This window comes from Pyricularia pennisetigena, chromosome 6 (genome assembly GCF_004337985.1).
Source record: "Pyricularia pennisetigena strain Br36 chromosome 6, whole genome shotgun sequence".
NCBI classification, from domain to species: Eukaryota; Fungi; Ascomycota; class Sordariomycetes; order Magnaporthales; family Pyriculariaceae; genus Pyricularia; species Pyricularia pennisetigena.
Genome location: NC_043744.1, coordinates 4,768,682 through 4,794,147, shown reverse-complemented (window position 1 = coordinate 4,794,147; position 25,466 = coordinate 4,768,682). Strand labels below are relative to the sequence as shown.

At 50.7% G+C, this 25,466-nt stretch overlaps 10 protein-coding genes across 10 annotated transcripts; 7 read left to right on the top strand and 3 right to left on the bottom strand.

Moving 5' to 3' along the window:
- Positions 1 to 964: 964 nt before the first annotated feature.
- Positions 965 to 2,849, top strand: PpBr36_05174 (uncharacterized protein; the record flags this gene model as incomplete). Its single annotated transcript, XM_029892332.1, has 4 exons — positions 965 to 1,011; positions 1,100 to 1,179; positions 1,303 to 2,527; positions 2,618 to 2,849. The coding sequence occupies 4 exons, from the start codon at positions 965 to 967 to the stop codon at positions 2,847 to 2,849; spliced, it is 1,584 nt and encodes a 527-aa protein (XP_029749584.1).
- Positions 2,850 to 3,732: 883 nt separating this feature from the next.
- PpBr36_05173 (uncharacterized protein) lies at positions 3,733 to 7,141 on the bottom strand (the record flags this gene model as incomplete). The annotated part of the gene is made up of 5 exons (XM_029892331.1): positions 3,733 to 4,515; positions 4,590 to 4,974; positions 5,056 to 5,691; positions 5,840 to 6,613; positions 6,792 to 7,141. 5 exons carry the CDS (start codon positions 7,139 to 7,141, stop codon positions 3,733 to 3,735), a joined length of 2,928 nt encoding a protein of 975 aa, XP_029749581.1.
- A 1,499-nt stretch (positions 7,142 to 8,640) lies between these two features.
- Positions 8,641 to 8,817, top strand: PpBr36_05172 (uncharacterized protein; the record flags this gene model as incomplete). The annotated part of the gene is made up of 1 exon (XM_029892330.1): positions 8,641 to 8,817. A coding segment is annotated over one exon (177 nt), but the record flags the coding sequence as incomplete, so codon positions are not given.
- Positions 8,818 to 12,681: 3,864 nt separating this feature from the next.
- PpBr36_05171 (uncharacterized protein) lies at positions 12,682 to 14,461 on the top strand (the record flags this gene model as incomplete). Its single annotated transcript, XM_029892329.1, has 5 exons — positions 12,682 to 12,751; positions 12,851 to 12,895; positions 13,031 to 13,311; positions 13,398 to 14,162; positions 14,249 to 14,461. The coding sequence occupies 5 exons, from the start codon at positions 12,682 to 12,684 to the stop codon at positions 14,459 to 14,461; spliced, it is 1,374 nt and encodes a 457-aa protein (XP_029749579.1).
- A 253-nt stretch (positions 14,462 to 14,714) lies between these two features.
- PpBr36_05170 (uncharacterized protein) lies at positions 14,715 to 15,885 on the bottom strand (the record flags this gene model as incomplete). The annotated part of the gene is made up of 2 exons (XM_029892328.1): positions 14,715 to 15,038; positions 15,121 to 15,885. The coding sequence occupies 2 exons, from the start codon at positions 15,883 to 15,885 to the stop codon at positions 14,715 to 14,717; spliced, it is 1,089 nt and encodes a 362-aa protein (XP_029749580.1).
- Positions 15,886 to 16,327: 442 nt separating this feature from the next.
- PpBr36_05169 (uncharacterized protein) lies at positions 16,328 to 17,229 on the top strand (the record flags this gene model as incomplete). Its single annotated transcript, XM_029892327.1, has 2 exons — positions 16,328 to 16,422; positions 16,527 to 17,229. 2 exons carry the CDS (start codon positions 16,328 to 16,330, stop codon positions 17,227 to 17,229), a joined length of 798 nt encoding a protein of 265 aa, XP_029750362.1.
- Positions 17,230 to 17,618: 389 nt separating this feature from the next.
- On the bottom strand, positions 17,619 to 18,095 carry PpBr36_05168 (uncharacterized protein; the record flags this gene model as incomplete). The annotated part of the gene is made up of 4 exons (XM_029892326.1): positions 17,619 to 17,672; positions 17,746 to 17,861; positions 17,958 to 17,993; positions 18,074 to 18,095. 4 exons carry the CDS (start codon positions 18,093 to 18,095, stop codon positions 17,619 to 17,621), a joined length of 228 nt encoding a protein of 75 aa, XP_029750361.1.
- A 620-nt stretch (positions 18,096 to 18,715) lies between these two features.
- PpBr36_05167 (uncharacterized protein) lies at positions 18,716 to 21,556 on the top strand (the record flags this gene model as incomplete). The annotated part of the gene is made up of 7 exons (XM_029892325.1): positions 18,716 to 18,941; positions 19,009 to 19,342; positions 19,427 to 20,030; positions 20,095 to 20,805; positions 20,865 to 20,922; positions 20,997 to 21,146; positions 21,258 to 21,556. The coding sequence occupies 7 exons, from the start codon at positions 18,716 to 18,718 to the stop codon at positions 21,554 to 21,556; spliced, it is 2,382 nt and encodes a 793-aa protein (XP_029750364.1).
- A 1,523-nt stretch (positions 21,557 to 23,079) lies between these two features.
- Positions 23,080 to 23,513, top strand: PpBr36_05166 (uncharacterized protein; the record flags this gene model as incomplete). Its single annotated transcript, XM_029892324.1, has 2 exons — positions 23,080 to 23,131; positions 23,278 to 23,513. 2 exons carry the CDS (start codon positions 23,080 to 23,082, stop codon positions 23,511 to 23,513), a joined length of 288 nt encoding a protein of 95 aa, XP_029750363.1.
- A 662-nt stretch (positions 23,514 to 24,175) lies between these two features.
- On the top strand, positions 24,176 to 25,210 carry PpBr36_05165 (uncharacterized protein; the record flags this gene model as incomplete). Its single annotated transcript, XM_029892323.1, has 3 exons — positions 24,176 to 24,237; positions 24,293 to 24,678; positions 24,840 to 25,210. The coding sequence occupies 3 exons, from the start codon at positions 24,176 to 24,178 to the stop codon at positions 25,208 to 25,210; spliced, it is 819 nt and encodes a 272-aa protein (XP_029750366.1).
- Positions 25,211 to 25,466: the final 256 nt, after the last annotated feature.

The following is a 25,466-nucleotide window of genomic DNA, read 5'->3' as shown; positions in this document are numbered from 1 at the left end:
AAAAAAAAAAAAAAAAAAAGACTCTGCGTGATTGTCGGCTATCCGGAACTTGAAAATCCAGGCTCGTTTTCCATTGTTGACAAGTTTGCACTACTAAAGATGTAACCAGCTCCTCAAGTATGAGAAAGAGTGGTGTCGCGTGCGTACTGATTACCTGCCGAGGTAGGTAGGTGGTAGGATAAGCTAATCTGGGAAAGGTTAGATACCACTAAGTGCCTGAAGTAAGACAGCCCGATATTGATTGAAGCTGGGGGCTAGACTAGTGACGTTCAGATTGTAGCTTCTGTAGTGGGGAGCTTCGGACCACCACACCACATTCGAGAATGAAACCAAATCACATGTGAATGTTTGTTCGTACTGTTACCAAAACAGCTCACTCGTCAGCTCGAGCATTCGTTCCATCTCAAGTCAGTTAGTCAGTCATGACAAAGGTGGCAGCAACCATTGACGCCTAGCCGGAAACCAATGCAACCTGATCGCGCCTATTTATTTAGATCAAGATTTGTTTGCCTTTTTCTTTCAACCCAGAGCTAAGTCTCCTTGGAGTTTAGTCCTAGTCCGACTTGCGTCGCGGGGATGGATCGATCGAACTGTGACTATTTCTAGAACTAGAAACGCAGAGACTTGAGCTGGGGCGGAGTTGCCGTAAAAAAGTCCTTTCTTACCTTTACCTGTCCTTGGGGTAGCTTCCAAGCATTCCAGTGAAACTCGAACACCTTCCGAGTGGAGGCTGCCAGCGCCATTGGATTGAACCCAGTTGAATGAAACATCCACCCATTAGCACAATCTATCTACATTAAACTCATCCCACCAACTTGCTTTCATTATCTTTCGTATCTTTGATTTGCATCGACAAGACGACAGACGCGGTAATTGAGTAGCAACCTTGTCCAATTGAGTTCGCAGAGAATACGATATTTTGCAACTGCAATTGGATTTCTAGATCCTGCTATCGTCATTTACAATGGGAATTGAGCATGAGCTGGTTGTGGTTGATGAGTTCGACGCCTTGTGAGTTTCATGCAAAAAATACATTTGTCCTTCTGGATCACTCAAATTTACCATTTACATTCATGCTGACGGGCTGAAACTCACTTAGATCAATCGAGTTGAGGAAACCAAATGAGCCATCATCATCATCGTCATCCTTGAGGGCTGCTCCTATCGAGAAGTATCCAGGTGTGCCTACCTGCCTACCTACATACCTAGCTGTCTGCTAAGGTGCCTAATATGCGCTTTTAGTAGAGTGAATCACTACGGCCAACTTTGACTGACAGAAACTCATCAATCCCAACCCTCCAGCCAAAACCCATGCTAGGAAGGTGGCCGACAAACTGGGGGTAGACAAGGGCCTCATCTACCTCCAGGGCAAGCCAACAACAACGTATGAAGACTCAGACATGGAGCCACCCTTTCGTCAGAGGCGCTACTTCTACTACATGTCGGGCGCCGACTTCCCCGATGCCCACCTGACCTACGACGTCGCAACAGATCAACTACTACTATGGATCCCCACCCGCCAGCCAAGGGAGGAGCTGTACCTGGGTCGCATCCCGAGTCGGGAGGACTGCATGTCCCGCCTCGATGTTGATGACTGCCGCGACGTCGTCCAGATGGCCCGCTTCATCGCCGCCCACCTCAAGCATCACCCGGGCACTACCCTCTTCCTGCTGCACTCTGACCAGGCTCCTGGCCTCGACGACCTGCCGGTCCAGTACACCGGTCGCCGCCTCGACATTGGTCGCCTCCGCCTCGCCGTCGACGCCGCCCGTGTCATCAAGACGCCCTTCGAGGTCCGCCAGATCCGCCGTGCCAACCAGGTCTCCAGCGAGGCCCACCGCGCAGTGCTCCGCCAGATCCGTCACCTGCGCAGCGAGGCCGACGTCGAGGCGGTCTTCGTCGCTGCCTGCCGCGTCCGCGGCGCCCGCAGCCAGGCGTACAACCCCATTGCCGGCGCGGGCGCCAACGCCGCAACGCTGCACTACGTCGACAATGCTGACCCGCTAAAGGGCAGGCAAACGCTTGTCCTCGACGCTGGGTGCGAGTGGGACTGTTACGCCAGCGACATCACGCGCACCATGCCCGCCGCGGGTCGCAAGTTCTCTCCCGAGGCGCAAACCATCTACCGAATCGTCGAGAAGATGCAGAACGCCTGCATTGACATGGTGCGGCCGGGCATGTCGTACCTGTTCATCCAGACCACAGCCCAGATGGTGGCCATCGAAGAGTTCCTCAAAATTGGTCTGCTAGTCGGGGACAAGGCCAAGATCATGGCCTCGAGGGTGATCTCGGCCTTCTTCCCGCACGGACTGGGTCATCACATCGGGCTGGAGACGCACGACGTCCACTCTGACAGGCTGCTCGGGTATGACAAGTCATCAGCGCCCCTGTGGCTGGGCAAGAGGCTTGTGATGAGCGTTGAGCAGTGCGACAGGGTCGCTGAGCTCATGGTCACGACCCAACAGCAGGGCGCGGAAGCGAGGGATGCATTGTCGGAAGGCATGGTGATTACCATTGAGCCGGGCATGTAAGTCAAGGAGGGAAAGCGGCGGCGCAGAAGGTGTTTGAAATTTGCTTGATAATTTTGCTAACGCGACCACACACTTGACAATGACAGATACTTCAACCGGCAATACATCGAGGCCTTCTGCAGCGACATGCCCGAGCGAGCCTCGTTCATCAACAAGAGCGTGCTGGATCGTTATTACCCTGTTGGAGGTGTGCGAATCGAGGATGATATCCTGGTCACGGCAGATGGTTACGAAAACCTCACCACCGCCCCCAAGGGTGAGGAGGCGCTGCGGATCATCAACGGGGACGACGTGGAGGCCGACACGGTCCTGGTGTAAAATTGCTTTTTCCCCCTACTTCTTCGGAAAAGTTCAGCGTATGTTGTGATTGCCTACCTAATAACCACGGGTGGTCTGTGTATGATCAACTTTGCACCACCTTTCATCTAAATCTAATCTATCATGTAAGTAGGCCTCTTTAAACTGCGGTTTTGCTGGGAATTGTTAGGACACTCATATAGTTCCAGTAGTCCAATGCAATGGTGCTTTTCCCCAGTTGGTCACTGCCGTGTAGTACTAGGGAGCCACTATTTTTTTTTCTATGTTATTAGACCAGAAAGACAATGAACGAACCACTGACGAGCAACTTGCGGCACTAGGAAGGCAAGCGATAGCTTATTCTTTCTCTCATTTAACTCATCACTAAGCAGCCAGGTGCACCAGTGCTTTTTCTTTTTTTTTTTTTTTTTTTTGCTATGTATTATTCATACTGTATCGCTTTTGTTTAAGCCATTCATCCCGGCTCGTTTTCCTCTTGTCTACTCTAGATAGATGACCGCATTGGATCAACTTAAGGCGGCCCCCCTGTGACTTGCACAGCTGGCCATTAATATCATGTACATGTTTATTTGTACTTTCGTAAGCCTTCAATCCAAGGCCCCAAAGAAATGATATGAAACAAAAGACAGAAACTCCGTAGTCCCAGATATATGATAGCTTATAAGAACGGCCTGGGGTATCATGGTATCATGAAATGCGATCGTTTACTTGGGTTTTCTCCATTTGTCTTGTCCCCTCCCCTTATATGCGCACCCGACAAAAGGAAAAAAAAGAAAAAAAAAAAGAAAGAAAAGAAAAAAGTAAGAAGGGAGAGTGCATGTTTCGACCATGAGCTTTCTTGAGAACTTGACAAGGGGAAAAAAAAAAGGTAAATGTACCCCTTTTAAATTGCCCTGTACTGCGGGGCCGAAAACATATCAAAGCTGTTGGTGTTTGACAGCATGATGTCGTCGATACCCTGCTGATGTCGATGATGACCAGCTTGCAACCCGGACCCCAACTGCTGTTGTCTTTGATGCTGATGTTGCTGCATCGCCACCAAGCTCGAAGCATTGTACATTTGTGCAAGGTCCCCAGCAGCCATCCCTGAAACGCCCTGGTGACCCGGCTGCATGAGATATGGAGGGATCGTCTGTCCCAGGAGCTGACCCTCAATGTCGTCGTACACTTGATGCATGTAGAAAGGCATCGAGTCCTGGGTGTGCGCTTCGTTTCTGTAACCAACTCCTGCTTGACTGTTAGGATATGCGAAGGGGTCGCCTGATGGAAACATCATCGCGTCTGCCTGCTGCTGGTGCCGATGCTTGAAATTGTCCGGTGACTGACCAAGAAGGTCCAGCGGTATAGGCTCAGAATAGTTTGCCATGAGTGGGCCCTGACTACCCGCTCGGGTGCCGATGGCTTGGTGGGCTTGGTGAGGGGAATCCATTGAAATTCGATGTGGGAGGTGTGCCTCCGAGGCGGCACGGCCAGTACCGCGGATCTTGCCACGTCCCCGGCCGTTTAGGGAACGGTCGGCTTTTAGTTGTGCCGCAATGGCTATCTGTTCCTGGGTAAGAAGGCTTGCAGAGTCGGCACCTGGAGCCGAGCGTTTCTTTGTGGGGATGGGGCGGGCCTTGGGATCTTTGGTCATGGTAAGACGCTCGGGTAGTTGATCAAACAAAGCCTGGTTGGATAGTGAATTAGTCAGTCTGGTTGCCTAGTATCTCTAAACCGCCCACGCGCCTGCATCCGACTTACATTCAACGCATCCGTGACTCTGTCCGCCGCCAAACTCATGCGTGAAAGGCCCGAGATGAGCTCTCTCCCAGCATGGGCATCGGCGAGAATCTCGGGGATGCCAGCTTTGTCCGGGTTTTCCAGAGCGTAAAAAGCCAGAGACAGAATGGCAAAGAACTCCGTGTACAGAATGAACCAGTAAGGCCCCGTGAGGACCGCCTGTTTCCTTATCTCCATGCCGATGTGGATGATGTTCCGCGAGACGCTGATGCAAGCTGCGGCACAAGCATAATATCTCTCATCGACATGCTTTCCCGCAGACAGCCGGGGAGACGAATAATGCAAGAAAGGTCGATAAAGCATCATTTGCACATGAGCGTATGAGAAGCGGAGGAGTGATCGCACGCTGGATGTGGGAAGATGTCAGTTTACGCCACGCCAAACGCCTGAAAGAGAGGAAAAGCTCAAGCCATGCATGCCCACATACCGAATAACTTCACTGGGCCCTTCTGGACTAGGCCGCCAGTTAATCGGTAACTGCTCATACCACTGCTGCAACTCGAGTTCGATGGCCTTGATGGCCGAATAGCTAATCATGTAGGTTGCGCTCGCCCCATTGGTCTTCTTTTTCAATACCGATTCGTCCATCCCCCTCATGGGATAGATATCCTTGATTACCTTGGCCAATATCTTCATCAACCGCACATGGGCGTTCATTGCCTGGAAAAACGACGTCTTCCCAGGAGGTGGCTTCAGGATCGCGTCTTTGGTGATGTATTCGTCGTCGACTTCCGTCGGTAACGGCTGATCAATGTCTGTGTCCTGAAGCAAAATGGGAAATCCAAGAAGGGCAGAAACGTATGTATCCATGCATCTAATGGCATAGAATACACGCCTTCGAGACTCGTCCTCGATAGGCGTAAGATGTACATGGGGAAGATGTCGGTGCAGACCCATTCTCAGAGCGGCCCGCAGGGCAATCCCCAAAAAGGCATAACAGCCGCTAAGGTTCGAGGTAGCTTGAAGAAAGAGTATCATAAAGAGTAGTGCTTGCAGGGAAACAAGGTCTCGACACTCGGTTATATCCTGCAGGAGGATCCGGGCGTTGGTGTAGTATTTGAGTCTATCGTGAGAGTTCCACCGGTTAGTGTTTGCTGTTGAGTCTTGCTTCTAGTTACCCGGTCCAGTGCCAAGAGCTTCGGAGGCGCCACCCAATGGCACCGCCAGCAACGCCAGAGGTGTCAAAGGTAAAACAGGGTACGGCAACATACCCTTTCTCGATGGCAGTCTTGTAGTGCACCTGCTGTGACCCGCCGTCATCGGCACCGGTATACATTGAACCGAGGGCCATGACGGCGTTCAGCAGTCCAAGAGCCCGATGATCTTCTGGACCTAGATTTTCCGGCCGTTTCTCATACAGCTTCTCCACCATCTCGTTAAATGACGGAATGTGTACAATACGCAGCAGGCATGTCGCGCAATTCAACGAAAAATAGCAGAGGTTCTGCGCCACGTCCTTGGGGGGCAGCTCGTACATTGCCGGAACTGCTGCGCCTGCGTCGCTGCCGGCACTCGTATCCCAAGGAGAACTCGTGAATGACGGCGGGGAGTCCAGGTTAAACATTCCTGGGTACCGTGACATCCGAGGTAGGAAAGGTGTTTTCGTATCAGGGTTGAGCAAGCCCATTTGCTCCTTTAGACGTTTTAGAAACACCGCTCCAGACGAATTTCCATGGAAGTCCCATTCGTTTCCATCAATAAGATCCAGATGGCCAATCGATTCGATCATCGACAGGAGCTGATCCTCCGGCTTCTTTGTTGCTTCGCCATCCACAACTGGCTCCTCTTTCTTGGGCTTCTCGGCCCCGGATGCTGCCGCTGCTTTTGCCCGAGCGCGCTCTCGGTTGGCGAACTCTTGTTGCACAGTCGGGTCGAGTTTCGGATCGGCCAAGTCCACATCTGGCATAAACTTGCGGAGCAACGTTTCGGCGCGTTGCAGTCGACTCTCCAGGGCTTCGATGTATTGAGGGGCGGGATTTCGTCGCCTGTTAGATGGCTTATCGTACGTACACTCTATAGACTGCTTGTTAGCTGGAACGTCCCTCGCACAGGTCCGGAATTTTGACACAGCTAAGTGAGTGCCAATAGAAACAAGGACTTTGGNNAAGTAGCTTGCCATAGCTATACACTGAGCAATGAGTGCATGGTTGTCGCCCGTCACACTTGATCTTCTTCCTCCGGCACTCGTCACACGCACGGGTGACCCTCCTCCTCTTCTGCACTGGCGCCGACGTCGCGCCAGGTGCAGATGGATCCGGCGTCTCGTTTGGTCCTTCCGCCTTTACGGCATCGTCGCTCCCCGAGTCATCGTGCGCCCCAAAATCATCCTCGTCGGCAGAACCATCATGCATAGAGGTGGCAGCATCATCTGCAGTGCTGCGGGAAGCATTTGCTACAACGATGCCGCCTGCAGCACTGGGGGACGACCGCCCCGAAGGCGCAGCTGAACACTCCCTGGTGGACGACGGCGTGGTTTGGCCGGTGGCAGTGGTGGTGCTAGCCCCCGCCTCCATACTTTCAAGGGTTCAGAGGATCCAGCCTGGCTAATGTGATGTCCGCGTGACCTGTTGTAGGTAGGTCAAGCTGTAGGTTCCTATGATTCAGTGTTTGGTGGTCGTCGCTTCTCACTTTCAGCTAGCGCAACTCGAATCGCATTTCTCAAATCACTGGCCACCTATCGCAAAGCAGGCTGTTGCTGTCTCTGTATCTGTAGAGCCTTGCTGATACTGGGCCTGGAAGTTTTTTTTTGGTTACTTGGGTAGGCAAAGGATCCGGCCACTGCCCGCGTTGCGCTCCTCACACTCCAACACGCAGAACACGTCGATCTCGGCCCAGACAGGAGTCAGTAAAGAATAAGAAGAATACCCAACCAAGGCAATCAGGCGGCTGTAAAGGATTCCACGTTTTCGCGGCCTAGATATCGCTGCGGATGTTGTTCGCGTAGCGCCACTTTCGTAGAAACCAAACAAGCTGCCGTCGGTGGGGATCAACAGAGGATTAAGGGTGGCAGGAGGACGGCTTGCGTTGGTCTGAGAAGTGCCAAGGTTTCTCGCTCGAGGGACAAGAAAGCCAAGAAACCGATGCACCAGACGCCCAGGCTATGTCGATTGCTTGCTTTTTTTTTCTTCTTCTCGCACTTGTCACCGTCGTCGCTGATCTTACAACGCGAGGACCGAAACAAAATACAACAATGGTTTAATCGAGCGGAAAGGGTGCCCCAATGAGCCCCTTTAGTGGTCTGCTGTGGATTAAGTAGAGTATGGTCGGAGGTTGACTCGATGATCCGTGTTATGCAGACATATGTAGGAAATTTGTTGAGCTGCAGTTTGCGTCCTGGAGTAGGTAGGTGATCTAAGTAGGCAGAGAAGCAAGGGATACAGGAGAGAGAGTACGTCTGGCACTGATCGGGGAGGGCAGAGGAGAGCAGTACGACGATATGTATAATTGTGGACAAGGATTAGTCTTGGCTCATAAGGCGACGTGGGGAGCCTTGTGTGGCGGCCCCAGTGTAGTCGCCAGAGCTTCGTAATGTAGAGGATGTATATGTAGTGAAGCAGTTGATTATGTGAACAACTGAAAACAATGAAAAAAAAAAAAACAAATTACGTTTAAGGGGCTTGCTCTTGTTAACGCAAGGGAACTTCCCTGTCAACCTGTCTGATGTGGTTTTTATCCATTGAAAGGTGAGTTCGTGGAAGAGAACGAGCTCGGTTCTCTGCTCAAGTCGTTTGATTTTCATGCTAGATCACATCTCGAATGACCAAAACAGGCGAACAACGTGACAAGGGTGTGGAATAAAAAAACAGCTAGGCGTGCTTTGCATGCATCCGGGATCATGGCCCGCTCAAAGAAGACGACCAAACAGGATAGGTAAAAGAACTGCCTGACTGTGTGCAGAACGTAAGTGGGCGGCCCAGGGTGCTGGTACCTAAGGTAGGTAAGTGCTTGGCAGGCTGGTAGGATGGATCATGGATTACAATCAATCAAAATTCTATGGATCGATTAAAAAGGGGATAACGGTGTGAGTAAAGCCTACATTTACTGGTTAGGTACAGTAAAGTATCTTGAGTACCTCCTGGCCTGCTGGCCTACCTCACATATCGGTCAACTCCACCGTAATTGCGCTGTGGATCCCCGACTGATCGTCTTTGAGCCAGCCAGGCCAGGCTTGCCTCACAACACCACATAATTAGCGACGCTAAACCAGCGGGTGGGCGAGTCGGGATTGAAAGAATGATAGTAAAATAAGATAACAATGATAAAAAAAAAAAAATATAAAAAAAAAAAAACAGAAAATAAGAAAATAAATTTGAATGAAAAAAGAATGTGGGGCGGTTGGGAAGCATTACAACAAGATTGATAATAACCGTTGCGCCCCTTGCTTCATCCGTGCATCTGGAAAACCACCGACTGCCAGCGAGGCAGGGGACTAAAGTGACTTTAGCGGCTGAAATTCCTCGTTTGGGCCGAGTGTTGTTTGAGTGGGAAGGAGAAACAAACTGATGACGAAAGTTCCTATCCTGTAAACATAGTCAAATAGTCAAGGACGGAGTTGATTGACTCGGCCAGTCCCAAGCGGCCATCTCCAAAGTCCCACCAGATATGGTAGCGGTGACGCTGGATTGGCATCATCCTGAATCCCATTGATCCCATATCAAAACCCCGATTCAACGAATCTTACTCAGAATGCAGCGATCTAACGCCCACAAAGTGAACTGGCACAAAGGAGAGAGAGAAAAAAAAAAAGAACGATGCTGGAAATACTCCGTGCTGTACAGTAATCGGTTACCCACCTTATTAGCGTTAGTCACCAAAGTAGTCCGACCCGAACCAGCTACCCTAATCCGACCGAACTGCCAGGTAGCATCTTTGGACCGCTTTATTCCCGCGGGATCAGCTCCGCGACGCGAAAAGATCCAATTCTTCTGACGAACAGGGCAATTAGATGACTGGGGTACCATGAAAAAAAGGGGAAGAAAGAGAGTAAAGTAGGCCCATATTACTGACTCTACTTGAATCAAGGTTCGAATTTCAGCCTCATCGGTCTACTACATACTTCTTCTACACAGGTAAGTAGTTTGTTTGTCTTGTCTGCCTTCCGCGGCGGCCCCTGCCTTACACGTGCTCCGAGGTTATTAGCAACTTCGTAGCGGAATTACGGGGAACCGATATCAACAGTATATTGGGTCCGCGATACTGTCAGGTCAGGGGCTGGCAATTGTCATTCTTACATGCCACCGTCATTATGAACTGATTGTGGGTGGATCTCAAAAATTCTACAGTACAGACCGACCATCGCTCTATCTACCCACGAGCACACAATGCAGTTAAAACATTAATCGAAGCCTCCTACTTTTCTCCAACACGCGCTGACCCCTCCCCGCCAGGGCCAAGACCATCTCGGTTCCGCAGCCAGGTTTACGCGGCCACGAATCCGCTTCCTGACGATACAACGGAGGGCAGCATCCATCGCCCGTTGTTTCTGTTGCCGCACTCTGACACCACTGCAATACGCATTCAAACCGTTGAAATATTCGGTATGTACCTGACTTGGGTAGGTCGCGAGACGAGGCTATTGGTGGATGGCCACATGAACTCCGAATCATGGGCGAAAATACTCCTGACGTTAATGTTTCTATTTTTTTTTTTTTTTTTTTTTTCATCTTTCCGCCCCTTCCATACCGGAAAAATGTGGAGAAATCGCGGCAGAATGCGACACAGGGATAGGGCGCCTCAAACAAAAGCCGAAATAGCATTGCTCGCGCCAATACTTAGTCTTGGCATACGCCATAATTTTTGATCGCGCATTCTGAACTGGCAAATACTTCACCTCGCGCACCAGCGAAATCCCTGAGTAAAGAAATGGCTTGAGCACACATGAGAGTGGAGGAAATCCCCTATTCCGTCAGGTCAATTATGGTCGCAACTTAATTGCCTAACGGATTGCTTGCTTGCCGAGTTTGACCTCGACGCGCCCCCCAACACACACCGCCGCCATTCTTAATTAGGCACATTGGAAGCTTTGAAGCCACGCCTCAGCTAACATCATCTTACCTTGGTATAGGACTAAGCACCTCATGGCACAGCAGCGCCTGATGTGTCTTCTCGGTCTCAACGGTCAAGCTACCGATGCCCACCACGGATGTGCCATACGAGAAAAACGGGAGAAACTTCAATGGAATGGTGTGACGCCTCACAGACCGTGCCGTTGGTTTCTGCACTGGTAATATCTGCTTCGTTTTCCTGTGCTAGAATGGTGCTATTGAGCATTCTAAGGCGGCCCCTGGTCAGGACAAAAAAAAAAAACAAAGTCGGCAGCCGCCGAGGATGATTGATCCCTGAGAATGCCAAGCCCTAGAGTGTGGCCGAATATCACACTAGCAGCCGAAACCACACTTGGGATGGGCGACTGTGGGGAAAGGACGCGCGTCCCTTTGCCAAGAGCGTCGCCCTGCTGACAGGGGCTTTTAGTGGCCGAGAAAGTGATCGCAAACGAAGGTGGTGAGGGAGGAACTAAAGAGGAGAAGTACTCGTCTACCAGGTTGCTGTAAATGGTACGCTATTATTATATCAGCAACCAAAAAAAAAAAAAAAAGCATTCAATCCTTTGGCCCACGATTAATAAAAAGAACAAATTTCACACGTTACTGGTACCTCTCACCGTTTGTCCTGTGCCTGATTAGGTTGTCACAAGGGTCATAAGAATTGCGACTTTGCGACTGGACAAACATCACCAGTGCTCCGTAGGTAGGTTAATCGAGGTTAACGGCAACATAATACCTTGACACTATAAGTTCTCGAGTATTTTAATCGAGCATCTCGCTACGTACTAGTTTTAATTGCGTTGCTGTAGACATCAGATGGTAATCACAGTAGTATAATTATATGATCAAACTGATCAAGGTTAACGAGCAGCCGGGAAAGTCTTTTCCCATTCATTCTGGAACGTCCGTTGTTGATCCCTGCTCAAAATAAGGGTCTGTATTCTTTCGCGCCCGGAGTTATCGCTCTCGCTTCTATGTTGATTTCGCCAAGACCTTTGGCGATGCCCAGTCCACCCATGATACGTCCAAGCAGTCAACATGCGCCAAGCTCCCAGCCGTCAGAGCTCCGTTGGATCTCTGGAGAAAGCTGACGCGTATCTTCAATCAAATTTCCCACTGAAACTGACGGCGTGGCAAAACCAATCTGCGTCTTTCATATTGGGTCTGCAATCTCAGTCCAGTAAGAACACATAAACACCAGAATAGAGATTTATTTACGGAGTGTTTGCGGTACACCGAAGCTTTCCAAGGTTGGCAGGTATTTCATGGGTACCTCAGTAACACAGTTGTAGTATACCTAGACAAGCAGCCCTTTGTCCACGTGCTCGTCTGGCGTGGTCCCTGATTCTTGACATGACATGGGAATGTTTTTGAGGAACGGCATTTGTGATTTGGGCCTCTGGCTTTCGGGATCTGAGCTACATTGAGTTATGTACAAGGAACATGCCTCTCGACGTGTCGGTTTTTTTTTTTTTTTTTTTTTTTTGCAAATTAATTTTTTTTCCCGAGTGACGACATGATGTCGCAAAGAACACAGCATGACCATGTTTACCCTACAGTCACCGTCGGTAAAGGCAAGGTAATCTACCCCCCCTATGGACGCTGACTGATTCAAGCATTTGTTGGCATTTACCCCGCTATCAAGCCACAATCAAGGCTCCGCCATAGCTGCACCTAGCCCCGCCCCCGCCAATGAGCGGCAACAACAAGCCTCAGAGCTGCCCCGCCCATGTAGCCTAACTCTGGAGGTAAGCTACGGGCTAAGTACCTTCCCTGCCTCAAGCAGCTGTGCTGAGGTACCTCGTATAGGAAGGCAGCCTTCAGCCTTATCAACACTATCAAGCTTGCCGGCGAAACCAACGGCATTGCGGTACATACAAACAGCTTCATGGTGTAGAGGACAGTCTGCGACTGCATACAAAACCCGCTCATCGAATCGTATCGACAAACAAAACACAAGAGCTAGTGTAGACAGATTGTTTCCCCTCCCTGAGGGTCAGCCTAAAAATATGGCTACTCATGAGAAGCTGCTTGAGTACTTCACCGCCATGGACGCCGCCGGCGCTGTGATAGTCAAAGGTTGGATGAGACCCCTGACTCTCTTCAGGATGAATGCCTGAGCTCTCATAACTCATCGTGTCCCAACGCTGACATATGGACCTTTTCCGCGGTACAAAGAAACCCCAAAGCTAGATCTGGAGACATATATCCAGAATTACAATGGTGAGTTACATCCGTGTTTACGCATATCCTCTCTGCCGGCTCTTATATGGCACACACTTAGATCCTCATATCGCTGCTTCCGCTACCTCAAACCGTTGTCATGTTTTGTTCTCATTTTTGACCTGATATGTGTAGGCAGGACACGATTTGATCGCTTGATGCTGATCGGACAATGTTCGGTCGTACTTTGCATCGATGCTCTCAAAGCTGCTGTGGCCGAAGCTAAACGCGGCAAGGACGTTGCTCGGTATCGAGAGGCTGTTGATCTCCTGCGTCAGGCTGCACCAAACGAGCCTGAGGCCAATCTTGATAGGCAGTGGATTGATATGACGGAAAAGTCTAACAGGGAAGAGACGAAGCGCCTTGAGCAGGAATTAAAGGGCTACAAAAACAACCTTGTGAGGGAAAGCATCCGGGTAAGTTGCTGTGTTCACTTGATCTGAAGTCTTTGTCATCTATACTAGGTGATTCTAGTAATCTCATGCTAACATGATCTATGTAGATGGGCAATGAGGATCTTGGCAAACATCTTGAGGAAATAGGGAACCTTGCGGATGCTTCCGAAGCATACTCACGAATGCGTCCTGACGTCAGCACATCAAAGCAGGTGGCCGACGTCGGCAAACATCTCATCCGTGTTGCCCTCCAAAAGCGTGACTGGACCGCCGTACATTCCAGCCTTAGCAGGATCGCAGGTCTTCAAAGCCAACTCAGCGAGGATCTAGGATTTCCAACATACATTAGAGTTATGGACGGACTGGCAAACCTTGGCCAGGAGAGGTACAAGGAGGCCGCTGCAGCCTTTCTCAAGGCCGACCACTCGGCGCCTGCCTCAGCATATGCCGATGCCATGAGTCCAAACGACGTTGCCATCTACGGCAGTCTTTTGTCGCTCGCCACCATGGACCGCGTTGCCATCCAGACCAACGTGCTGGAGAATAGCTCATTCCGGTCCTTCCTGGAGCTAGAGCCACATCTGAGGCGAGCCATCACGCAGTTTGTGAATGGAAGGTACTCGTCATGCTTGGAGATCTTGGAGAGCTACCGTAGCGACTACCTACTCGATATGTACTTGCAGAGGCATGTTCCCGAGCTGTTTCTCCAGATTCGGAGCAAATGCATCTCACAGTACTTGCTCCCGTTCTCATGCGTTACTATCGCAAGTCTCGACGAGTCGTTTGCAGTAGATGGCGAGTCTATAGAAGAGGAGCTTGTCACTATGATCAGCAATGGTACTCTTGATGCTAGGATCAACAGTGTGGATAAGGTAAGCCTCCCTGCCTGGAGTAAAGTGTCTGTTGATTTTCATCTGCACTTGCTGATAATGTTTTTTTTTTTTTTCGCCTTTGCCAGCTCGTGACGGCCACTGCCGTGAAGCCCAGGATCCAAATGCAGCTTGCAGCGTTGAAGGCGGCTCAACAGTACGAGACAGAGGCAGCAGAGAGGCTGAGGCGGATGAACATCTTCGCCGCCGAACTCGAGGTCAAGAACAACAATAAACGAGGCATGACCGCGGCCGATACTGAGTGGGAAGGAAGCCCTGCAGGGATGGCATCAGTCTTTTGAGAGCTCGCGGTTGGAGGATTCCATGCAGACCTTGTTGGAACCAAAGGATCCCCGGGTATCTCATTATAAACATGGCCTTGGTTGTCAGGCTCGGACTCCTAGGTGAAGTGATTACGAAGAGCAAATTACAGGCGCACAGCACACCATACGCTATAAATCTTCCATCCCTCCTCTTTGTCCAAACAATGACCCAAGCAGTGACCAAGTGAACGTTACACTCCCACGAGTTCTCTCGCTTAGGCCCTTGGCCATATCAGCCCATCAACTGGTTGATATCTTGAGGCGGCCACCTTGTCTGGGCAAAAGTCAACATGCGTTTGATGCTCTGTAGATACTTGCGCGTGACTTCGTCACCCATGACATGTCCCTTTTCTCCATTGTGCAGTTTCTCTCGAGCACTTCGCTCGTGGATACCCACCATGGTGACACCAATCGGCCAAGCAGCTTTTCCAATACTGAGGCGGAGATAGCCATCATTCGCATCGACGTATCGACGTTCCTGAGCCGCTTGTACAATCTCGAGAATGGCTTTGAGAATCTCGTCGTCTAGCTCGCGCTTCTCAAGCTTGCGAAACAGCTGTTGTTGCTATGTGTTAGCGCTTATTCCTTGTGTGAAGTGGACTGACCCAAATGAGAAATAGATAGAATCCCTCTCTTACCGGCCTCAATGTATCTCTACTCTGAGCCATGGTGCTGTACTCCTTGCTCCCAGGCGTCTGCCCTTCACGCCGTAATGTTTCCTCCCATTGTGCCAGCACCATGTTGAAGTAGCTTGTGAGCTTCCTCGCGAGAAGTTTCCGCCCCGCCTTGTCTTCAGGCATCTTCCCGTCGAGCTTCATGTCCTTCTCGTCGACTGCCTGAAGCGTCGTAGGGATCGGCACGTCATCCGACAGGCGCAACCTCCGTAGCCTCGCTCTCCTCGTCTCCCCAAACAGGCAGACGGGTAGGCCCCTCTCCCTGAACAGTCTCCTAATCTCCTCCTCACTGGGCGCGCCCTCATCTTCGTCGTCCGAGCCCTGTGCCTTGTCGTCGGCCCCGTCCGCCTCGGGCAGCGGCGGCAGTCCCAGCCTCTCTCTGCGCAGCCTCTCCTCCTCGGCCTCCTTGGCCTCCCTCCGCCGCCTAGACTCCTCCGCTAGTCGCTGCCGCTTCTGCTCGCGCGCCTTGGCCTCGGCGGCCGCTTCGTCCTCCCGTTTGCGCTTGGCCGCCGCTTTGGCCTCGCGCTCGGCAGCCAGCCGGGCCTGCTCGGCGCGGTACGCGGCTTCGCGTTGCCGTTCGGCTTCTGCGTTTGTGATGAACTTCTTGGCGGGTGCTGATTTGCTGCCATTGGAATCAGCGGCGGTGGCGGGGTCTGATGAGGCGGATTTTGGCGCCGTGCTGCCTTTTGCCTTGGCGATCTGCGCCGCCATCATCGCCGCGAAGTCCATCGTTGATGTTTTGTTCTAGGAGTTTTTTTTTGCAATATTTCGTGTACTTGTCGGGAGCTGTGGTTGAAGGCCTAGTCGGTTGCTTTATAGTACAAGGGGGGAAGCACGGTTGTGCCGTGGTCTATCCGTTAAAATTGGAATTAAATTCCATCTCAAAATATGAGAGTATGCACTGGTTCGAGGGTTCCGAAATGCATCCAAGTTGACTTTGAGAACTATCGTCCGGGGCGGAGCCTGATGTTGCAGCGCCCCACATTCGTTAAGTTAGCCTCCCGCCCGGTGTACCACAAACCCGGGGACAGCTCCCTTGACAACTTCCATCCGTTTCTCTCATACAATTCTCCTACCCTGGCTATTTTGAGCAAGCAGTAGTGTATGCGACCTGAAAGGCTCATTGGCAGCAGACAGCTCAAGACGCTTGCAGCGCCTATCGAGGTTACAAATGAGTATTATGGAGATGGATAGGAACGACATATCCCGAAAGAAAGAGTCGCCATTCCTACTCAAGATATTTTATCGTACTGGGGCTTTTCACAGGTTCGTACTTTACCTGCTATTTTCCGCCCAGGTAACCAAAGGAAGAAAGCTACACAACTACACTGTTGAGAGCGACGAAACTACAGACTAACATAACATGACAGGCCAGATGAGTTCTCACAGCACACACTACCGCCACACATCGACATACACACGTGGCCGACGGCCACCCTCGCCGAGCTCTCGTATCATATCGCCAACCACAGTCGCCAAAAACACAGCCTGCTCCCCGAACCGTCCGTCGGCACGCGCATCGCGTTCCGGCTCGTTTATCGCGATCCAAACAGCCGGACACCACACCAGTTCGTCGTCAAGGACCTCGGCAGCCTGGTGCTCGGTGGCGAAGACGTGAGTGGTCTGAACGATGCAGATGACGAGAACATCGACGACGATCTACCATTGCCAGAATCACCCGACGCACACAAGACTCTGAGCGACGCCAAGTTCATCGTCGGAGACTACCTCAGCTGTGCGATACTAACGCCTCTGGAGGACGGGTCTGTCGCACCTGCGGACAGCGCCCGGTCGGGTCGGGGCAGCGGCATCGGCGAGGCGAGGTGGGACGACGATCCCGCCCCGCCAAGGGGTAGCAGAGGTTACGGTATGCAGCACTCGCGCGGCAGTGGAGGTGGGGACAGGTACGGAGGTGTGGGATGGTCAGGCAGAGGAGGGAGGTCGCGAGGAGGTCCTGGTAGTGGCGGGTTGATTCCCATGGGCGAGTGGCGGCGCGGTGAAAAGCTTCCAGAGGTGCCCGGTGCAGCGAGGAGTCGGGGTGGTTGGTCGAGGGATCGCGGGAGATACCCCTGAGGTTTGAGCGTTTGATATTTGGCCATAGTTGTGGTCGTGACTGCTTTTATTTGCCTTAATGATACCCTTTGCGACTCCACGACCTTATTTCATGGCAATACTAGCCACTGCCCTCTATACTCGCACTCTAATATTCCTCAGTGCTAGTAACTAGCTTCAGAGATTCATTCCTGTGGTTATTCCGCTGCAAGCAATAGCGGCAGATATCGAAGTAGCAAGTTGTCGGTCGCCCTCTCACCATCTACCCTTACACCCCGAGCCCATCTCCGACTGCCAACGGCTCCTGCTCACACATCACCTACGGAGGCCGAGATTGTCTTGCAGAAGTGTATTGATATGAGCCCCAGTAGCCTGTTTTCCTTTATGTACAGTATCAACTGTCAGGGCATCTAGAATTCCCGAATGTCGTCGCCCTTGCGCTTTGCCCTGAAGTCCCACTTGCCCTAACGAGGTTTCCAGCGCCAACATTAGCTGTTTATTTCTCGGTAAAAGACGAGGCGCATAGAGACGACTCACATCTGTCGTGTAAGCAAAGTATCCCAAAATACTCGGCACCACCATGACGTACATCAAGGAGATCTTGACTGTCCGCGGCGTCCATCGGAAGTACTTGTAACGGTTCGTGTTCATGTCTGTTATGAGATCGTTTATCGGTCAATTGGCGCACTTGACGTCGGCAGCGACAGCAGTATGCTAAAAGGAGGAGGAGGGGGTTCGCAAAAACGTACGACCCAGCTTGACAATGGCCGGGTCCAAGGACATCTCTGTTCGAAGAGGAAGAGCTTGGTTAGCTTTTTTTTTTTTTTCTTTATCGCTCCATAGAGACGCGCAGACGGGGTCTTACTGTTGTGCTGGAGGCCCGCCATCTTGAATAATTTCAGCGGTGTCCGGTCTAGGCGTCGTCGTGTAAGTGGTGGTATGGCAATTGACAATCAATCTCGACGAGGCATGGGTGGGATTAGATGAGGTTGACGAGCTTGAATGCCTTGCACCGTCGTCAGGTAGCGCACGAGCCAATCGGAGGTGTTGGAATTGGGTGGTTTTTGAACACTGTGCTGAACACCGTGATTTGGCATGAGGCCTTGGAACGTACCTGAGCTGCGTGCAGTACGTGATCCAACTCCTAACCCTTGCCTTCCGAATTGCATCGACCAACGCGCTTGATATCTCGTGAAAACACTCCTATGCCATTGGATTTTGTGTGTCTGAGATGAAAAGCTGCAAACTCATGTAAATTGCAACAAAATTTCTCTTCTTTGCTCTGGGCTTATATCATCCCTCATTTCAGAGCGGATGCGCCGCATACTCTGGAAGAACACTATACAAAAACATCCAAAGATAAGATTGGTGGGGTTAGGCTCACTAACTTCCATTCCATTCAAGGAGAGTAACAGGTCTCTCGTTTGATATGGAGTTGGACCTTGACAGCTGTTTGGATACCCGTTTAGCTCTTTCTGGGCCCTAGGAGCAGCCCACGGTATCTGAAATGGGCTCTAAACCACAAAAATTCTACCAGCTGCCACTTTACAGTGCAAGCAGCCTTCCAGCCCCAGTCTTACCAGAAAGACTTGCATGTTCGCCAACCCTCGATCTACTTGCTACAATTGACCAGGATAATGCGCTCTTCATTCGCCGAGCCAATGGCGAACAGGTCTCCAAGCCTGCAAAAAGGCCAGGAGAAGAGGTTCTGGCCTTGAGATGGAAGCCCGACGGTGTGTATCTACAAATCCAAAGGACAACCCGGTTTTAGATTGGAAAGCAGAGGCTGATGATCAACAGGCCAGTATGTTGCCGCGGCATGGAGTGATGGCACTGTCCGGCTGATGGGCATCGAGTCCACCAAGACCCTCCACCAAATACCTCGCCATGGCGATACCCAGGCGAAGGTCGAGTACTTGGGTTGGTCCCGGAATTGGACTGGAAAAGCTCACTTACGCTCTCGCAAGAACCAATCTGGTGCTACAGGATTGGATGGAATGCTTGCGGGAGCTTTCGATGATCTTAGCCTGGATGAGCAGAAGGACGTTGTGGACTTCCCCCGCGAGATCACTTTCTTGGAGATCGAGACATCTTTACCAAAGATCAGTCCACTTCCGGTATCTGGCGGTACAGGGTAATTGAGCCCCAAATTTCCCCGAGCATAGCCTAATCAGCTCTCGCCCCGCCTGTCTTGTTGTCACTAACATTGCGTACGCAGTGATGACACATTTGTATTTTCATCCAGAGCCTCTTTGGAGTTCGTATTCCGCGAGTTCAAGCCTGAAGATGCAGATCAGGTCGACGTCATGATCATTGGTATGGTTGATGGAACCATGCGGCTCACCATCTACGACACCTTTGACGTAGGCGTCTTCAAGTACTCCGTCCCCATAGGGTGCAAACCATGGGCCACCACCAACACGCCCCCCCTTCGGCTTCTTTGTCATGCTGCGCACCCAGCTGTGTCTACTCACTCGCTCCTCCTAAGTGAACAAGGTAATACAGCTGTTGATTCAGTTTATCTTGTTCCAATGGATCTGCATTTTGTCTACTCGTCGCCGATCAATCTCTCCCTGCTTGCCTCCAAGGTGACTATATTGCAAAAGTTACTGCGATATGTTCACCAGGCACAGGCGCATATGACTTCCGAGTGGGTTTCGACACGAGAGCTACCTTCAAGATTCCTGGCAAATGTACAAGAGGATCTAAGGGAGGCTCCCGAAGGCCCAGTCGATGTCATACAGGCCCTGTACCATACAGTCCTGACTGGACACGCCAATCCGATTCTAAAAGAGTGGTTGGTCGACAGCGTTGCCGAGCGTGTAAGTTCTCTTGATGCTGGTTGCAGACGGACAATAGCTCATTTTTCTTTTCTTTTTTTTGTAGGGTCACAAACGGTGGGACAAGGCGGTGACATCTGGTCTGGAGAACCTTCGTTCCTTAATACATGAGAATATGCTCCCCGCCCTCGAGCGCTGTGCCATCATTCTAGGCCGTCTTCTTGGAATTGCCCGTTTCCACGATGGTGGGAGGACCGAAATTGGGTTTTCTGCGGCCAAGATCACAAGATTGATTGAGATTGTCTCGTGCTTGACGCTCGTGTGCCATAAAGTACTCAACCATGTCATGGATGAACTTGAGCTTTTCAGGATCTTCTCTACATGGCTACGCTTTCAAATCGACAGAATGGCAACAACGAGCATGACGGACGAACTTTCAGAACGAGAGGCTACTATGGACAATGGCAAAGTCCTTCAGTACATTTCACAGCACCTCACCAAAAGTCCTGCAGCCGTTTATTTTGGCGGCAAGGACGATGCCAACTTTCGACATGATGAAGAACGTATAGACGACGGTGTACCACTGTTTGACCTGCTTGACACACAGATTCGTCGGGCAGAGGACAACTTATCGCACATGCAAGCTTTCCCGAGGGTCGACTTTTTGGTATTATATTTGAAGAACAAAGCGCAGAGTGTATTCGAAGATATCGCCGAGGCTGAGAGGAGGAGTGTACGGTTCGGCACACCAACGTCACTAACCATCGGCGGACCAATTCGTAAGCACGAAATGCATGTTTGCCCACTTTATCAGCAGGTAAGCTATTACAAACCCAGCTGGCTCTTAAAGAGACGAAAGTACTAAGATTTTACCAGAATTCCGTTGATGGACGGACGTACACCGCCATGTCCTCTCAAGAGCGACAGAATGAACGTAGGAACTATCTACCAAGAGAACCAGTTTGTGCGTTTGAAGAAGCTAACCGTTGTTGAATTCTACTCGATAAGTCCATATATTCCGTACAAAGATTAGCATAATCAACGGCATCAGCAGCACAGTCACCACAGACGTGTACTCCGTAGCCTTGACCGGGGGAAGGGTGGTAGACTTTGGCTTTTTAAACGCAGATGTTCTTCTAGTGCTATGGCATCCTGATGGTAAGTGAAGGCTTGCCCCAAGCGTTATTAAAGTTTTTTTTTTTTTTTTTTTTTTTTTTTTTTTTTTTTTTTTACGGCCGAGTTAAGCTAACAGGAAAACGGCCCATACAGGGGCGGTGCCTTTCTTGTTCCATGTTTCGCTCAAGTCGCCTGGAGGTGACGTCTATGTCCCTTATAAGGAAGGAACTGCACCCATTGCTAATGAAACGAGCATTGAGCAGCTTATTGGCGCCACATCTAGGCTTGAAGTCTCTGAGCAGGCCCAGGGTGGCAAATTCATTCCGGTGTGGATGGAGATCAAGGCACCCAGCAATGTCAGGGGCAAGGTGCCAGCCAGAATTTGCCTACTCGGGCGGGACAGGATTACTTATAAGGTCTTTGCTCTACCAGACGAGTTCCACACGGTTTGACACGGCCATGGCATGTATAGGAGAGACTACATAGCACTTACAACTATCTACCTACCTTACCTAGCATCTGTTTTACCACATGATCAGGTCTGCACAGTAAAAATATGCACTGGGGTATCTGCAGATCATCTTATTTGCCTGTCTACCTGCCTATTTATCTTGTTCACTCTCCCGTCTAGGTTCGTATTTCTTTCCTATTTAACCGCTCCTATATTAGCTTAATAAGCCCATGGTTGGGATTGTCGCGTAAATTGTTAATGTTCAAGATTCCTGGGTCGTGTATTCTCAAATTATATTTCAAGGTTACGACGCGCATGCTTTGAAAAGTATTATACTGCGCATGTTGACGTAAAAGTCGTGCATGTGGTTAGAGAGTTCTTTATGTATTATTAGATAGGAAGCTGCCTGACTGATGATACCAATACACCGGCTGCAGATGTAAAATGTTGGTCGCCTTGACCGCGCATCTGCAGCTGCGTGACACTTTCTGAATATGTATATATATATTTCACATATCCCCTCGGGGAGTTTCCACGATCGGGTTCGATTCACCAACAAAGGCCCAAATCACAGTTCTGACACCAGGTCTTTTTTTTTTTCCTCTTAGCTGAACGAGACTCCGTGTGTTCTCACCTATTGGACTTTTTGAACTATAATTTCTCTACCAGCGACCAGCGGACACCGTCAATATGGACTATTGTAAAGCTATTCTAACATCTGTTCTCTGGCATTGCTTCCAGCCAACTACCCTGTTACTTTCGGTTTGGAGCTTTGCAAATATCCCCGTCAAAACATACATACCGAAATCTCATCAGCTGTTGGCGCAACATCTGCTTTACATACTGGTGGTTGTCTCGAACTCCATCGTCAAGCATCAAGAGCGCAGACTGGCCAAACTAGGCAAGCAAAGAGGCCGTCTCTGCCGGTTCATGCTCTTGCTTACCGATGAGCAGACCCGCGTGTTTGGTCGCGTGTTATGCAACGAGGATTCTGAGAGTAAGACAAGGGCGATCGTGGTGCTTCAAAGACAACCTCCTGATCTCGTTCATCTAATCGTTCCGGTGTCATCTGTGGCGACATTCTCGGTGCTCGTCATTGTCACGTACTGTCAAGGCGCCGAATCTACCCCCAACTTTTTGCTCGCCTTGCTTATAGGCACAATGGGCTGGTTTTTGTGTGGGTGTCTGGTGGAGACTTACAGCTATTGGAGAGACCATATACCGGCCAAATATCGCTGGCAAAGCTCCTTGTCCCCCATCATTCTCCCGCTCTCCAGTGAGCAGGACAGGCTGCTTCCCCAGGAATGGGAGAGTCAAGAGAAGGGGGTCGTGGGATTTCACAGTCAACCTCCTAAGCTTGTTCCTAGATTCCTCTGGTCGATGGTAACGCCCACTCAAGAGAGGGCATTCGCAGTTCACTCTGCTGGCGTGAACAAGGATGGCAGAGTCAGTTTGCTGCTGCAGGCATACGACTACCCTGTTCACGCCCCACGAGAAGCATGAGCCCGACGGAACACTTTCAAGATGGCCGACCGCGACGTCGACGGCGCTGTTGCCCAAGCCCAACACGACCAAGGTATATATAGGGACCACTTATCAAGCAGTCAATTCTGGTAGTCGTATAACATAGACGGAGATATTCAAATGACTAAAATCCTCACCGAAATGCGTCCCGCCGTATGTGATTAACGCCCGACTCCCTACCTGCAAATCTACCTATAGTATGCTCCAGTAAAAGCGGACCCCAGTGGGAGAGTGGAGGTCCCGAGAACTGGTTTTACTATGTAAAAGGCTTCGCCGGTGCTGATTCCCCAGTCCCACAACAACAGGATTGGCTCGCCCTAGACGATGCGGCTCGACCAAGGCCACAAACCCGACACAGGACGCCGGCCCCAGATGAATGGTCGATTCGAGGTGCGCCCGCAGCCGGAACCGGTCGGAGATCACCGACCACATAAGTACTTTGGCAATATCTCTTGCTCCACCTCGGCGACGACCACGCCGGTGGGATGTGCCGGCGACAAAGCACCGCCCCGCTCGGGAGAAGACTAGATCCCGGCAGGCGTGACCAAAAGATCGACATTAACCTTCACAAGCGAGTTCGTGACAACAGTAGCACGTGATGCCGCCCAGGCTAGGTACTGTTCAAACCTGATTACCTGGTTCAATCAAACTTTGATGTTCGGTTGTCGGCCGTAAGATTAGCTTTATCTAGTCTGGACTAACATTTCTTTCTTTTCTTTTTGTTTGAGCGAGTGGGGCTGCAGCCGAGGTAAGCAATCTGCCTCTCGACGGTGCTAATATGATAATAGCTTCCTTTATCGGGGCTTAATCGTCCCGTAATAGAAGTAAAGAATTTGCGCGACTTACCCGCTCGAGTTTGCTGATGATACGCTGACATCATAATAAATACCTAGCGAGACGCCTCTGGCTAACGGCTTTCAGTCTTACAATTCGTTAAAAAGAGAGAAGAAGAAAAAAAAACCCCCCGGGCGCGATCCGACGTGGGGAGTGACTTCAAGGGCAACAATCTTGCCCGCGATTCTCGAAATTAGCAGGCGCCTTCTCAGGCCAAAAAAAAAAAGAAAAAAAAAACGTATCTGATCAGACAGTAGCAAAGATGGCACAGTCCCAAACCAGTCCAGTTATCAAGCTCCATTGGCAAGTCGAGAACCGAAAACAGTTTAACAACATTGCCAAGCAAACATACTAACTCCACATGCAACTTGACTTGCAGGCTCAATGGGTCGCGCGCACAAAGCATCCTCTGGCTGCTCGAGGAGCTCGAGGTCCCGTATGAGCTGGAGATCTACCATCGGGGCCCGGACATGCTTGCACCTCCCGAGCTGACCAAAATTCACCCCTTGGGCAAGTCTCCGGTCATTACCATTGAGACGCCCGGCTCCGGCAACCCTCCTTTGGTGCTTGCCGAGACGGGCTTCATCACGCAGTACATGACCGAGCATTTTGGCAATGACAAGAAGCTCGTCCCCAAGCGCTGGAAGGAAGGCTCAGAAGGTCAACTCGGCGGCGAGACTGAGGAGTACTTGAGGTGCCAGCACTTGCTTCATTACGTCGAGGGCAGCTTTATGCCCTACATGTTGATCAATCTCGTTCTGAATGGTATGTGCAGCCCTTTTTTTTTTTTTTTTTTTCTCGAGAGTTGTCTCAATTATATACTCTTGCGCTTGTACTTTCAAGTAGCAAGGAAGGGGGAAAAAGAAAGAAAAGGAAGCCAAGGCATCGTGTCTCTGTGTGTGTCATTAACAGAAGTTCAAACACAGGCTTAAGAGGCTCGCGCGTGCCCTTCCTCGTGCGGCCCATCACAAACGCAGTCGCCAACAAGGTAACCGACTTCCTGATTTTTCCAAACATGAAGAAACACTTTACCTTTTTGGAAAAGCAACTCGAGACTTCAGGTGGCGATTACCTATGCGGTCCAAACCTCACCGCCGGCGACATAGCCATGTCTTTTGTCCTCCTGGTGAACAAGCCAGCGTACCCCAAGCTCGGCAACTGGAAGCCCGACCAGGAGTACCCCAGGTTGTGGGCGTACATGTCGCGTCTGGAGACATCAGAGGGCTGGCTGCGGAGTATCGAGAAGATCAAGAGCATCGAGGGCTCGTTCGCGCTTGCTCCCGGCGCAAGGCAATAAACATCGAACTAAATGGATGGATGATTGGGGTTAATACATAGGTGCTGGTTTTATCGTATCTCTTATACTTTAATGAAGCTCTACTATTTCTTCCCTCTTGTTTTTCGTTAGGTACCGAAAGCTGTATAGGCTGTTGAGTAGCGTCCCGCCACTGGCCACGTGTAATCCTGCTCAATTATTATTTTCAAATTGTGCTGCGAAGCCCAGGGGCAGAGTTTTAATTTAGTCTGCAGCGAGCCACAGTACTCATGCAATA